The sequence below is a fragment of the Epinephelus moara genome, chromosome 7 (assembly GCF_006386435.1).
Source record: "Epinephelus moara isolate mb chromosome 7, YSFRI_EMoa_1.0, whole genome shotgun sequence".
Lineage (NCBI taxonomy): Eukaryota > Metazoa > Chordata > Actinopteri > Perciformes > Serranidae > Epinephelus > Epinephelus moara.
In genome coordinates, this window is record NC_065512.1 from 1442282 (window position 1) to 1455630 (window position 13349).

General features: G+C 41.0%; 1 protein-coding gene across 1 annotated transcript; it reads right to left on the minus strand.

The window, feature by feature from the left end:
* Positions 1 to 313: 313 nt before the first annotated feature.
* On the minus strand, positions 314 to 10514 carry eaf2 (ELL associated factor 2). The gene is made up of 6 exons (XM_050049492.1): positions 10325 to 10514; positions 9609 to 9703; positions 6195 to 6331; positions 5614 to 5792; positions 5198 to 5434; positions 314 to 3639 (listed from the first exon to the last, which is right to left on the minus strand). The coding sequence occupies exons 1-6, from the start codon at positions 10425 to 10427 to the stop codon at positions 3596 to 3598; spliced, it is 795 nt and encodes a 264-aa protein (XP_049905449.1). The 5' UTR covers positions 10428 to 10514; the 3' UTR covers positions 314 to 3595.
* Positions 10515 to 13349: the final 2835 nt, after the last annotated feature.

A 13349-nucleotide genomic window follows, 5' to 3' on the forward strand; every position in this document is an offset into this window, starting at 1 on the left:
CAGGACAGAGACAGACGAACATGTGTCAAACAATCAGTGTATTCAGAGTGCGTCCACATATTAACTGTAAGTTCAACACTGAGGAAAAAGACTAACAGGAAGGCAGACGCCGTCCAGGATGTCCTGCTGTAACCTGACGAGACCCCCGGGGTCACCACAACAACAGACGTCAGCGCCTCTGTGGCAGCAACACGGTGGTTTTCAAACAGAAATATACTGTAATCAGAATAATATGACAGATGATAAATAATCAAACATTTCACACACGCTGCCACAAAATTATGTAAATAATAATTCACCCAAAAGCACAAAAAATTATTAAAATCTTTATTTTTCTACAAAGAAATTTCTCTCAAATTGTTTACAAATGATCCTCTGAGGCCACCGTCCTTAAGGCTAAACACATTATTGACTTAAGACATCTTCATTTCAGTCTCTGTATTAGTCAGCTGGGACACCAAAGAAATGCCGGAACATAAACAGCAGCTTCCTGTTGGCTGACGCGGCTCAGCAGGGATGTGGCACCTGTGTTTCAACAGGCCGAGGCAAATAAAGGCACATGGCGTTCTCTCAGAGTCACTGAGACACAGCATCAAAGCATCTGGCTTGTTTTACGCAGCACACTTCAGACTAACTTCCAATCGCTTGGCTATTAAAATATATATCAAATATATTAAGCATCTCACCGTTGGTCGAGGATATTTTGAAATATAAATAATTAGATTCAAGTATTGCAGGTTTAAAGCTACAAAGCACGACTCTCTCTGAGTCAACTGAGTGCTCGTGCACCGCCTCGCCGGAAACTGAAATATCACAATTAACAAGGTCACAGAGACGTCTTCATTCTTAAAGCTGCAGCAATCATCATCTATCAACTCTGACCTGAAGATCTACAAAACATTTTAGCATCTTTCAGCTCGTTATTTTGGTTGAACCCAGTCACCAGAGTAAATGTAGGGGTTATACGTTTCTGCAAACTAAAGATACGTTACATTTGTACGTTACAACTGCTTTTCGTGGCTCTATCCCGGCTGGAAACGCAGCAGTAATTCGGTAATAAAAAAATAACTTTTCAGAGCACTATCCCAGCTGCAAACACAGCCATGTCTCGATAATAGGGAACTGATTTTTGTGGCTCTATCCCAGCTGCAAACACAGCCATGTCTCGATAATAGGAACCGATTTTTGTGGCTCTATCCCAGCTGCAAACACAGCCATGTCTCGATAATAGGGAACTGATTTTTGTGGCTCTATCCCAGCTGCAAACACAGCCATGTCTCGATAATAGGAACCCATTTTTGTGGCTCTATCCCAGCTGCAAACACAGCCATATCTCGATAATAGGAACCCATTTTCGTGGCTCTATCCCAGCTGGAAATGCTGCGACAGGTCGCTAAAAAACACCCAAACTTTGTTGGCTGAGGGCTCGGTCACACATGAGTGAAATCAACACTTGTGCCGAATAAAAAATTTGCTTCTGGTGGTAAAGCAAATTCATTCATTCATCTTGTGGAGTTCAACAGCAAATAAGTATGTGTGAAGGAGACATCGCTCATTGCCTTGATAAACCAGCTGATATCGTCCATGAAAACACAAACTGCCCCACATGAGAGACGCCGCCTGGCGGGCAGCGAGTCGGGAGACAGACATGGAAGGAAAAATGTACCAGTAACACTATATTTGGCAGCATTTATTAGCAAGCTAGCTTTGCGTCTGCGTCACATTCAGCTCCAACATCGCCTCCGCAGGAAACAGTCACTCGCCTGCGTTCACTCACGTGTGATCACATCCTAAACCATCGTCCGGACCCACAGCGATGAATCGCTAAAAATAACGTGTTCTGTTGTTCGTTGTTCTCGAGCAGTGGTCTGCAGCTTGGCCAGCGTTGACACGCCATCCACCTCCTGATGACAAATCAGCTCGTAAACTGCGTCACTTAAATGTACACATGTGTACGTACGTGGTTTTCAGAAACGTACAAAGCCAACATTTTTGTCCGGCAACTGGGCTGTTTGGTTTTCAAACTCTCATCACCTGTTTCCAGTCAGAGCAGCTGTGACCGACCAAAAACAGAAAAGATAAACTGTGCATCACCTGCTCAGAGTCAGTCAGAGCTGATAAGTGACTTCTACATCTGTAACTGAGCGACTGTTTGCTTCCACTTTAATTCATCACTGGCTACGTTTACATGCACACTATTATTCCACGGTAATTCCAAATATGATGAGACTCTGAGTTTAATGGGGCTCATGTAAACAGCATGTTCCATTTAAATATTCTGAATCAGGCCTTTTACTGAATGTAGGATTCTACGACAAAGACATGTGGGATATTAGCGAATTATTCAGGTTTTAATAGCATTATTTGGGCATGTCAGCTGGAGTTTTACCGGCAGTTTGCACCATACGGTCTGTGTTGTCATGGAGACGTGGTACACAAACCAACTCGCCAACCGGTTGCGAGGCTCGTGTAGAGATGCAGAAGAAAAGCCAACATTTCAGGTCAGAGGGAGACACACACACACACCTACTTTTTAACTTTATGAAAGACTCTGATAGCAACAGGTTTTTGGCAAATATCCCATCACAGGCCATTTACTGCAGGTGTGGTGGCTGAAGGAGCGAAAGAGGAGGGCTGAGTTCACGAGGTCAAAAGAGTTTGGAAACTTTGAAAACATCTGTTCCACTTCTCTTTATGTTGACGTGATAGAAGACATGTTGGGGCGTGTTAATTGGGGTCTGCACAGCTGTGTGTAAACAGGAATATTAGTGATATATTCATTTTCATTACCGTGTAAACAGCTCCGTATGAATATTGTCTTTTTCAGAATGAAGGATATTTTGTGCATGTAGACATACTCAGCATTTTGTTTTTAGCTTGTTCCACAGCACTGCAGAAAGTTTTTATTTTATTTGAATTAATGCAGCTTTAAATGAAAATCTGTTGACGTCCTGAAGTTTCAGTGATTCAAAGCTAAAGTTTCTAACTTTACTATAATTCTGAGACAAAAGCAGAAGACTGCTGCATCAGTGTGGCTCGTCCTAAATAAAGTTTAATGCCTGTTGGACAGATTCATGTAACGCAGCTGAACTGAAGCTATTAACCCACATCTGACCTAAGGCACAACAACATGTCCTGATATCACTGAACTGAGATGCAGAAACTCCAGTGGTGGTTTAACACGACTGACTGTTGGGCAGAAACATCGTCTACACTTCATGAACACCGCCGTCGTTCTGCCTCTGATATGTTTGCTCAGTTTAACCACAGATGTGCATCCAGAGAGATGAAATATTACAGATGGTTGTCATAATTTCCTGCTTCTCTTCTTCGCTCTAAACTAAGGCATCTCACTAACTTGCAGTCTTCACATGAAAAAAAAAAAAAAAAAAAAAAAAAAAAGGCACCATGAAGCAAAAACTGAGACAGAAAGTTTGTTGGCGGAGAAGCAACAAATGATCTTTGCTAGCAGAAATGTGGATATGTAGAGAAGACAGTCCCACGTTAAATGAAACAAGACACTGACAGGTGTGTACCCGCTTCCTTTTCTTCCCACTGAAAATCCTCCTGATGTCCACAGACGCCCTCGCGTTGTTCAGTCACTCTCACTGCCTGATTCACTCAGCTGCAGGTCGCTCTCTGCAACACAAGAGAGAACAGAGTTTTAAAGTATCATTAAACAACATGAGTCCTTTGTCCTGCAGCGTGTCTTCAGTATTTGATTGATTCCTTTTAGTGGGTTCTCTGATCCGACACAAGATCATAGTCATGAATGTAGAAATACTGCAGACATAAGTCTGAGTCCCTTCTATCAAAAATGTTTTTTTTTGTTTTCAAAGATTTTTTGGGGCTTTTGATGAAGTGTGAAAGGGGCAGAGAGAAGGAGGATGACATGCAGCAAAGGTCGTGGGCTGTAATCGAACTCACAGACACTGCTTTTCCACGTAGGATTCTACATGGGGTTCTCTGATCCTTTAGTTTGAATCCTTTTAAGGCCAGTTCAGACCAAAGATTCCAGACACAATGAAACGGTTTAAGGACACTGCAGAGAAAAGTTGCAGTGGTCTGAAAGACTCAGATCCTCATGCATGAAGGGATTCAACCTGTTCATTCACAGGCAATGCGTCACAGACCATCTCGAACCTTTTAACCAATCAGCAGCAAGCTCGTTTTTTGTTTTTTTTGTTTTTTTGTACAGCTGAGTACCCATGTGGGCTGTGCGGATGGGCGCATGCTGTGGCTGTTGCACACACACACACACACACACACACACACACACACACAGCAGTAGTAGTAGCTGTCACAGTCAGACATTTCGAGGACAATGCAAAACCAACACAAATAAAAGGTAACGTTAGGGTATCAAACCACAGACGGTCACGTGCAAGAAGAATTGTATGCTGCGCTGATGCATCCATGAGCTCTCTGGGGTTTGTTGTCCAATCTCTGTGCATATATGCAGATTTTTATACTTGAGAAAAGATGCTAAACGTAGGCAATAGACTCATTTCCCATTGTAGACGAGAGCCATGTGCTCAGCTCTGCTGTAGACGAGTACGCCATTCTGTTTGTTATACTAATGTGTCACGCTCAATGTCACAGATGTGCCGGAAAAGTGAAAATATAACGGTGGTTCTTTCTTTTTTATGTCTCTTATTTATTCAGACTCTCTTTTAAACTCAGTGCAGAGAACGATGTTGCAGTGCTGTGTGGAGGGAGACATAATTTGTGGCGGTGTTTCATCTCATCGCCACAGAAAAGGGGCGAAAATTAGCCTGTCCACCTGGGTGTCGTATTTCCATCGCTGCCGATGGAGACGATAAATACCCAGGATTACTGACTCATTTGTCCCGAAACGAATGCTGCTTGTAACATGTCCCATAAAATACAAAAGCCAGAAGTTGGTGGGTGATAGTTTTGTTGTCCAGTGGGAGAGGAGGTTCAGTTTAATAAATATGTAACTAAGTTCTGTTTTGAAATTGGAAGTTAAAATTTAACAAAACACATTGAAATAATTATCGACAGTAACTTGCAAAAAGGGGGAAAAACTCAGAAGAGCTTCAAGGCCGTATACGTGATGCGTCTTCACCCGCCTCAGGAGCAGCAGGCCAACATCAGCTTCTATGTAAAGATAAGAACATACGGAGTGTTACAGGAGAGGAGAACATCCTCAGACGGAGATGAGAGGGCGACTCACTGAGTGTGTTCATGAGTCCTCCTCCACTCTCCTGGTGACGGCTGTTGTTGTTGGCGCTGGTGGTGAGGATAGGCATGCTGTGATTGGTCGGGGCCGGGGGCGGGGCAGAGGTCCGTTCGTCTTCTGAGTCGCTGCTGCTGGAGCTGTCGTCACTGCTGGAGGACGAAGAGCTGTTGGAGTCTGAGGAGCTGTCGCCGCTGCTCAGCTGGTCCATGACCCGCGCCTCCGCCATCAACTCTGCAAACAGATGCATACGCACAAACTAAAAGTGAGAAATATGTGATGATTATCTTAATTTATGGGAAAGAGCGCCGTTAAATAAACCTGAGCAGCGTCATCTACATGTAAATGTGCTAAAAAAACAGATGACGTCACTACAGTTACAGTTGCAGACACTGTGCCTGACACTACATCACCTCTCTCGATGTCGTCCATGGGCGATGCTGGGGACGTCTTCTCTTTGGGTGGAGAGCTCTTGGAGCTGATGGAGGTCTTACTGCTGCTGCTGCTGCTGCTGTTGTTGCTCTTCATCTGCTGGCTCAGGCGACTCGTCTGTTGCTCCAGGCGAGAGTGGATCTTACTGCTGCCCTCAGCCCTGCGACAGTCACAAGAACAGTGCCGCAAAGACAGGCAGAAAGTTTCTCATCAAAATGTTGCACCAGTTTAACACAAGGCAGGTTTGTTATATCGCACATTTCTGCAACAAGGCGATTTAAAGTGCTCGACATAAAACATCAAAAGCATTGAGACAAAGTGCAAAAGACACACATGATAAAATAACAATTAAAACCTTAACCAAAGCACCAGAGAACAGAAAATAACAACAAGCTAAAAAGATATTACGATAGGTATAAAATACAAAAATAAAAGTTACAGTTCAGTGTAAGACATGAATAAATATCTAATAAAAGGACCTGCAGTTTACTGGGAGTTTGTTCCACTGCACAACATTATCATATCTCTCATTGACCTAATTCATGAGCAGTATTTAACCCACCTGGTCTTCTTCACAGCGATGTTGCTGTTGAGTTTCTCCAGTCTGTACTCTCCTGTATCATGATTGACGATGAGGATACACTCCTTCATGTACGGCCTTTTGGAGCCTTTAAAGACCGTTACTGGAGTACTCGAACCCTAAAACAACAAACACACGAACAACACAGACAGGATCGTAGTCAGGATTAAAGAAATACTGCAGACAGAAGACTGAGTCCCCTTCCCCCAAAAGAGATTTTTTTTGATAAAGATTTTTTTTTTGGCTTTTACCTTTATGGGAAAGGTGCAGAGCAAGAGGATGACATGCAGCAAAGGGCTGTGGGCTCACAAGTAACAGAAATTTGTCTTTGGCAAGCTCCGAAATAAAATAGACAAGGACACTAGGGCCGTAACAGTACATGTATTTGTGTCGAACCGTTCGGTACGCGACTTTCGGTTCGGCACGACCCTGTACCGAATTATTGGGCGCAGGATATTATTTTTATTTTATTTTGTTTTATTTTAATTCCATTTTTGCGAGCCGAACCATTTAAAATATCTAGTTCCCCGACGGACATAATTGAGTGACGGACCGAGTCCCATAAATCTCCGCTTTCACTTTGTGCAGCGCATTCTCGCATTTTGACAACATGGCAAGTGAGCCTGACGAACCTGAAGACCCACCCGCAAACCTTAAGTCCTCCGTTTGGGAACACTTTGGTTTCAGGGTAAAATACGAAGATGGAAATAAACAAGTGGACAAGACAAAAGCAGTGTGCCGACACTGCAGAACAGCGGTCGGGTATGTACTTGGAAACACGTCTAACATGCTAACGCATCTAAAGCGACACCACCCGAGTTTGAACGTTAACCGGCACGACTAGAAAAAGCAATCTGGTGCAAACTACGATATCGTCGTCGTTTAAAAAGAAAGAGCGTTTCCCTGACCATCGCGCTAAAGAAATAACCAACGCCATTGGAGTTGAGTAAAATTGTTTAAGCTGCACTTTAGATATAAGCATGTTTTGTTTACTGCACTTTAACAAAGTGGGAAAGCTAAGTAAGTTCCTAGTAAAACTGAATCTGAGCAGGCTTTAAAGCTGACCAGCTGCACTATACTTTTTATTTTAATTGAGTAAAACTGTTAAAGCAGAAATGTATATTTATATTTTTCATTCAAAAAATGTGTTAAAAAAACAGCAGGATTTTATTTTTCACTTTTATATTTCTATTTTCATTCAAACAATGTGAAAAAGCAGGATTTTATATATATTTGTTTCATTCAAAAATTGTGTAAAAAGAGTTAACTGCTGTGGTGGTATGTTTTAATAAGGTTACCAATAAGTAAAAGATATTTAATAGTTGTCTATTTTTTTCATTACTGTACTGAAAAAAAACAAACCGTGACTTGTGTACCAAGGTACGTACCGAACCGAGATTTTGGTGTACCGTTACACCCCTAAAGGACACACAAAACACAATAGACATTATACAAGATAGACGACAAAGCAGTGTATCTGGGTGGGACTTCAATTGTTCAGGGTGGTGATGGCTGTGGGAACAAAAGTTTTTTTGTATGTGTTCTTCCGGGAAAGTGGGACTTTGTAACGGCGACCTGATGGTAGTAGTTGGAAGGATGGGTGCAGGGGGTGGGTGGGGTCCAAAGTGCAATATACCCACTGAGCTACTGGGCGCCCCCCCCCTCCCAAAGACTTCTGACCAGACACCACAACAAAGATTAAAACTGTACAACTTAAACTTTTGAAAATATTAACTGATAATAATGTGTCTTCAGTAGGAGCTGAGGCCCTGAACAGAGTCAGTGTTGGAAATGAGCTTTTTTGTCCACCTGCTACTGTGGCTGATGGATTCTCAATCTACCAACCGTTTAATACATTACCACATTTACATTTTTTTTTTTTTTTTGGCTGGTGAGTGAAGCAGATCCAGCAGCCACTTGCATGTTTTACCAGCACTTGGCTGGAGGCTGGTGCTAATTTCCAACCCTGCACAGAGGGTTCAACAATGATTTGTGAAACCTAGGGATACACGATACTGGACATCTGATATGCCGTTATACTAGTGTTGCACGGTATACTGGTACCAACGGTAGACCGCGGTACTTAAACACCACAGTACATATGATACCATAATGTTGGAGTACCGTAGTACTACTGTGGGATAAGTTCAAAGTCCAGTCGCAAGAGGGTGAGTGTCCATGCGCCGTCCAATAACGGTGTGCGCTGGCCACCTGGCACTCAATATGCTGCTGCAGTGGTTTGTATCCAGTGACATGTCAGGTATTAGCTGAGCTATTGAGTATCTTTAAGCAGTGAAAGTTATTATTTATTTCTTTTTACTTGTAGGCTAGATTTGTTTATATATGCTACAGTGATTTGTTTTCCACCGAGCTCTACCTGCGAGCATTTTACTCACATTTGCGACTAAAAATAGTTTTGTGCGAGCAAAAGAAATCATTGAGAAGTACGCTGTGCGAGTACAGATTTCAACCAGCAGCAGAAACCAAAGGCGAATCCTGCCGGTTGTGGGTTGAACGGGGGTCACAGACACAGACAGGAATACGGCGGAGCACTATGGCCACCGCAAGATAGCAGCTTACCAGCGACCGAGAAGTCCGGCTCCAGGTCCAATAATTTCCTCTTTGTTGGTGTCATGACTGCCCAGTAGTACCTGGACAGCCCAGCCGTGGCGGCACACAGGTATGTGACGTGTCAGAGGAGAAACAAACCGTTCACATTTCTCTCTCTGTGGCAGGTAACGGTCCACAAACCTCACCGCACTGAAGGGACTGTTCTTTACTTATGAAGGGACTGTTCTTTACTTGTCAGGGGAGGAGGGTGGCTGGTTGATTTTTATTTTATTTATTTATTTTATTTTGATCCCCCCTATGTTAATCACTGATTGATGCTGTTTTTAAAGTATGAATAAGTCAATAAGTAGTTTATTCCATTGACATATCACTGATGTATTATAGAAAAGTGATTTATCTTTTTATAAATGACAAAAGGCACTTTCACTGGTATCGTACCATGGGTCCCAATTTTTGTACCGTGACAACGCTACGTTATACAACAACTCATTTGGCTGATCACCCATACTGACATATCCACTTTTCCCACCTAATTTCAGTGATCACCATCAAGTCTCTTCTGTAGTGGAATTAACGTCACATTATACATGTATACTCTTATTGCGACGGCCCACCAGCAGATGGAGACATGAAACACTGTTCAGTGTCTGTAATATTCATCTATTGTACAAAATAAGAAAACGCATGTTGCCTGATTTTGATGATTTTAAAGCCGATATCGGTCAACAAGGATGATGTAATGATATCGTGCATCCCTAGCAAATCTCAAACATACACACATATATATTCCTGGTGCAGAGACGCTCTGGTGCATCAGACACTGACCTCTAAATTGGGTAAAGTTATAGTAACTTGTTCTCCTTTGCCAACTTCAAGCTCCCCTTCACACGTCGTATCAATGGAGGCTGGTTTGAAGTCATCTGTACAGGAAAATAAACTTATTTATACAGCACCTTTCATACAAGAAGTGCTTTACAATATAGGCAATATAAGTACTGGGTGCTTCACATGACACGACATTTAAAACAGTTTAAAACATGGATTAACTGATTCATAAAATCATGGAGTTGTAAAACTATAACACATAAAACCAAGTAAGATTTTAATAGTAATATGAGTAGATTTAATATTTGTTAAGAAAAGGAAATGTGCACATTTAAACACATATAATAAACTCAATATTAACATCAGTAACATTATAATATTTCAAAAACACAAACACATTTGGTCCCTCAGTGCTGCAGTTGTCTACCTTCACCACCAGATGGCGGTGGTGTAGTCTGAAGCGATGCTAACAGAAGCTAACAGAAGCTAACACTCTGACAGTTGGGGCATTAACAGGCTGTAACAGTTGTGACGTAACTAACTTATTAAGACGAAATAAAACACACAGAGTTCAGAGCTGAGGGAAACTAACCGACAGCGGGAGGCTACAAACACACTGACGAGGCGGCGGAAGTGTCAAACAGCTGCCTTCGGACCTTTTAGCTACAATGCTAACTAGCATGCTACAGTTAGCCGCCGTTAGCAGCCATACTTACACCGCACTGTGTGGTAGCCGCTCTTCGGGTGCTTCTCAAACGTCTCTCCTAGTTTCAGGACGTGTTCCTGGTTGTCAAAGTTAGAATAAGCTGTTCCATTCATCCTGACACGCTCATGTGCTGGAAACTTTCTACTGCTACTCTCTAGCCGATGACCATGTACGGCAAGCTAAAGGTCTCTTTTCCTAGGATGGCGAAGGTATGACCCGCCCTCCTCGCCCTCTGATTGGCTAGTATTCGGTGCCTAAGTTGGTTGGATTGGTCAGGTTTGGGTAAGAGGAGTCTGATTGGTTGGAGTCATGGTAATATTGTCGGAGCTACACTGAGTAACGTTACAGGGTGTCTGGGCTGTGAGGGACTGTTCTCTACTTGTGACAGAGAAGGGGATGGTATCATTACATATATATATATACATATACACACACATATATATATATATATAATATTTTAACAACATATAAACTGTTATACAACACTGCAAAAGAAAAACTGTCAAAATAAAAACATACCCATGTATACATATGCACAAAAACAGAAAGCACATCCTGAGCTGTCTGTTTTATTACTATCTAATTGATTTTATTTCCCATTTATTATCTAGTGAAGTGAAGTGTTTGTTTATTTCGGTCATTCAACAAAAAGTACAACGCAGCACAACGTAGTATCTCTTATAATTTTAACCGAAAAAGGTGTAGGCTGAAGCTATAAGCTTATGACGCCTACCCTTCTCACCTAGTTACAACTAGCAGAAAAAATATATTTTGTGAAGATTCATAATTTACACCATTTCCTATTTCAGTTGAAATGCAAAGGCAACAGTACCAACCGATTACACATCACCAGTCAACAATGTTCCGCAGCAACAAACAAACAATACTTAAAATACCTAATTCCCAAAAAATCAAACATTTTGCTTGTGCGTATCAATCATCTTTCCTCGAGGAGACTTTTAAATCTTTGAAATGTCTCACATAATTTCAATTCATCCTCAAGATTGTTCCATAAATTCACCCCCTTTATAGAGATGGACATACATTTAATATCAGTCCTAGCTTTTATTTTTTTAAACATATATATTCCTCTAAGTTCATACTTAGAATCTTTTTTTTTCAAACATATTTACAATTTTACTCGGCATAAACTTGTTATGAACTTTATACATTAGCTGCACAATCTTGTAATCTACTAAATCAAGGAATTTAAGTGCTCTTAATTTTACAAATAAACCATTAGTGTGCTCTGTGTACTGTGATCTTGTGATGATTCGTATGGCTCTTTTCTGTAAAACAAAGACTGATGCTTGTGTTTAAAATGTATTTAGTTTTATTGTGCAGCACTTTGTATGTTCTGAAAGGTGCTATATGAATAAAGTTTATTATTATTATCATCACGTAGATTTGTCAGTAAAGAGAACAGTGTATATTGCATAATTTCCATAAAAAGAGCCATTTAATGTGAATCTGAGTTTGTCAAGTTTGAGATGTTGCATCACTTCCCTAAACCACTGAGTCATCAGATATTTTTTTATGCACTGGTGAGGGACTAGTGTGTGTTATTTCAGCTCATGGGAGGGATATACAATTTTAAATGGTTGCATTTTGTACAAAACAAACAAAATTACAGCATTAATCAAAACCAGAAACTGTAAAAATGAAATTTGTCATTTTCAATTTCCACATAATGTGATAAGATAAACACATCCATAACCACATCTTTCATATGTGCTGATTTTATAAGTTCTGTTGTTCTATTAATCTTTAAGCATCCCTGTTACACATCTGGCCAACTCAACAGATAAAACCTTACATTCTTTCGTCTTTACTGTAATCTTCTCTGTTTGCCTTGATGTTAATTTTAACACCTTCTTTTATTTATGATTTAGTTTGAGATTTACTTTATGTTTACTTTTAGTTTTATTGGTGCATGTAACATTTTTTAGATTGATTTTGTCACTTTGTCTTTGTAAAATTCTTAAGGAATGTGTCACTGCATATATATTAATGTATTTTTTTTTTCTGTCGACCATCGAATATAATCCTTTACAAATAAACCAACAGAGTAAATTCAAGATGTGTTCATGGCAAACAGAATCTCAACCCACTGGTTCCAACACTGATAAAAGTTTTACACAATATTAGTCACATCACTGGCTCAGCTGTGAAACTAATCACTAGATTAACTATTAAATCTCAGACACAGTGTAGAGGTCCTGAAGGTCCCGGAGGTCCTGAAGCAGCAACACTTCCTGACTGCAGTTTCAGGCTCCACAGGTGTCGGGGGGGCTCGGGGCTCCATGAACCCTGTAGCAGTGAAAATAATCTCTTTTCCTTTCTTTAAACTGTTAATGATTGTTAAGCCTTAAATTCTGGGCACTTTACCGTGGCCATATGCTCTGCTGCCTGCAAACATTAAAGGATCAACATCTGAGACAAGACGAATGTGGAGATTACAGCAGCGTATTATCACCAGGTTGTTCCAGTGTGGTCCCTCTGTTTACACCACAGTGTGTGTGGGTGGGTGAGTGGTCTTATATGGAGGACAAGTGGAACACAGGAGAGGCAGGGGATCATCTGAAATACAAACAACAGAGCACTAATAAACAAACAAACAAACAAACAAACAGTGGGGGTGTAAATAAGCCTGTTCTGTAACATTTGAGCTCAAACTTCATTCCACTCCATTTTTATCAAAAACATTAAAACTGATGTGTAGATATATTCAGAACTGCTGTCACATGGTTTGAGTCCAGACCCAAACAAATGTTGGCATTGTACATTTCTGCAAATCAATCAATCAATCAATCAATCAATCAATCAATCAATCAATCAATCAATTTTATTTATAAAGCCCAATATCACAAATCACAGTTTGCCTCACAGGGCTTTACAGCATACGACATCCCTCTGTCCTTATGACCCTCACAGCTGGATCACCTCACATCAGGAAAAACTCCCCAAAAAACCCTTTAATGGGGAAAAAACGGTAGAAACCTCAGGAAGAGCAACTGAGGAGGGATCCCTCTTCC

What these genes read in the sequence shown, in the direction of transcription:
- eaf2 (XM_050049492.1), bottom strand. Translation starts at nt 10,427, where the DNA reads ATGAATGGAACAGCTTATTCTAACTTTGACAACCAGGAACACGTCCTG. An exon ending in CGGCTACCACACAGTGCGGT is followed by an intron (nt 9,704 to 10,324) that starts GTAAGTATGGCT and finishes TTTCCTGTACAG; the next exon opens with ATGACTTCAAACCAGCCTCC. An exon ending in AGGACTCATGAACACACTCA is followed by an intron (nt 3,640 to 5,197) that starts GTGAGTCGCCCT and finishes CTTGTGTTGCAG; the next exon opens with AGAGCGACCTGCAGCTGAGT.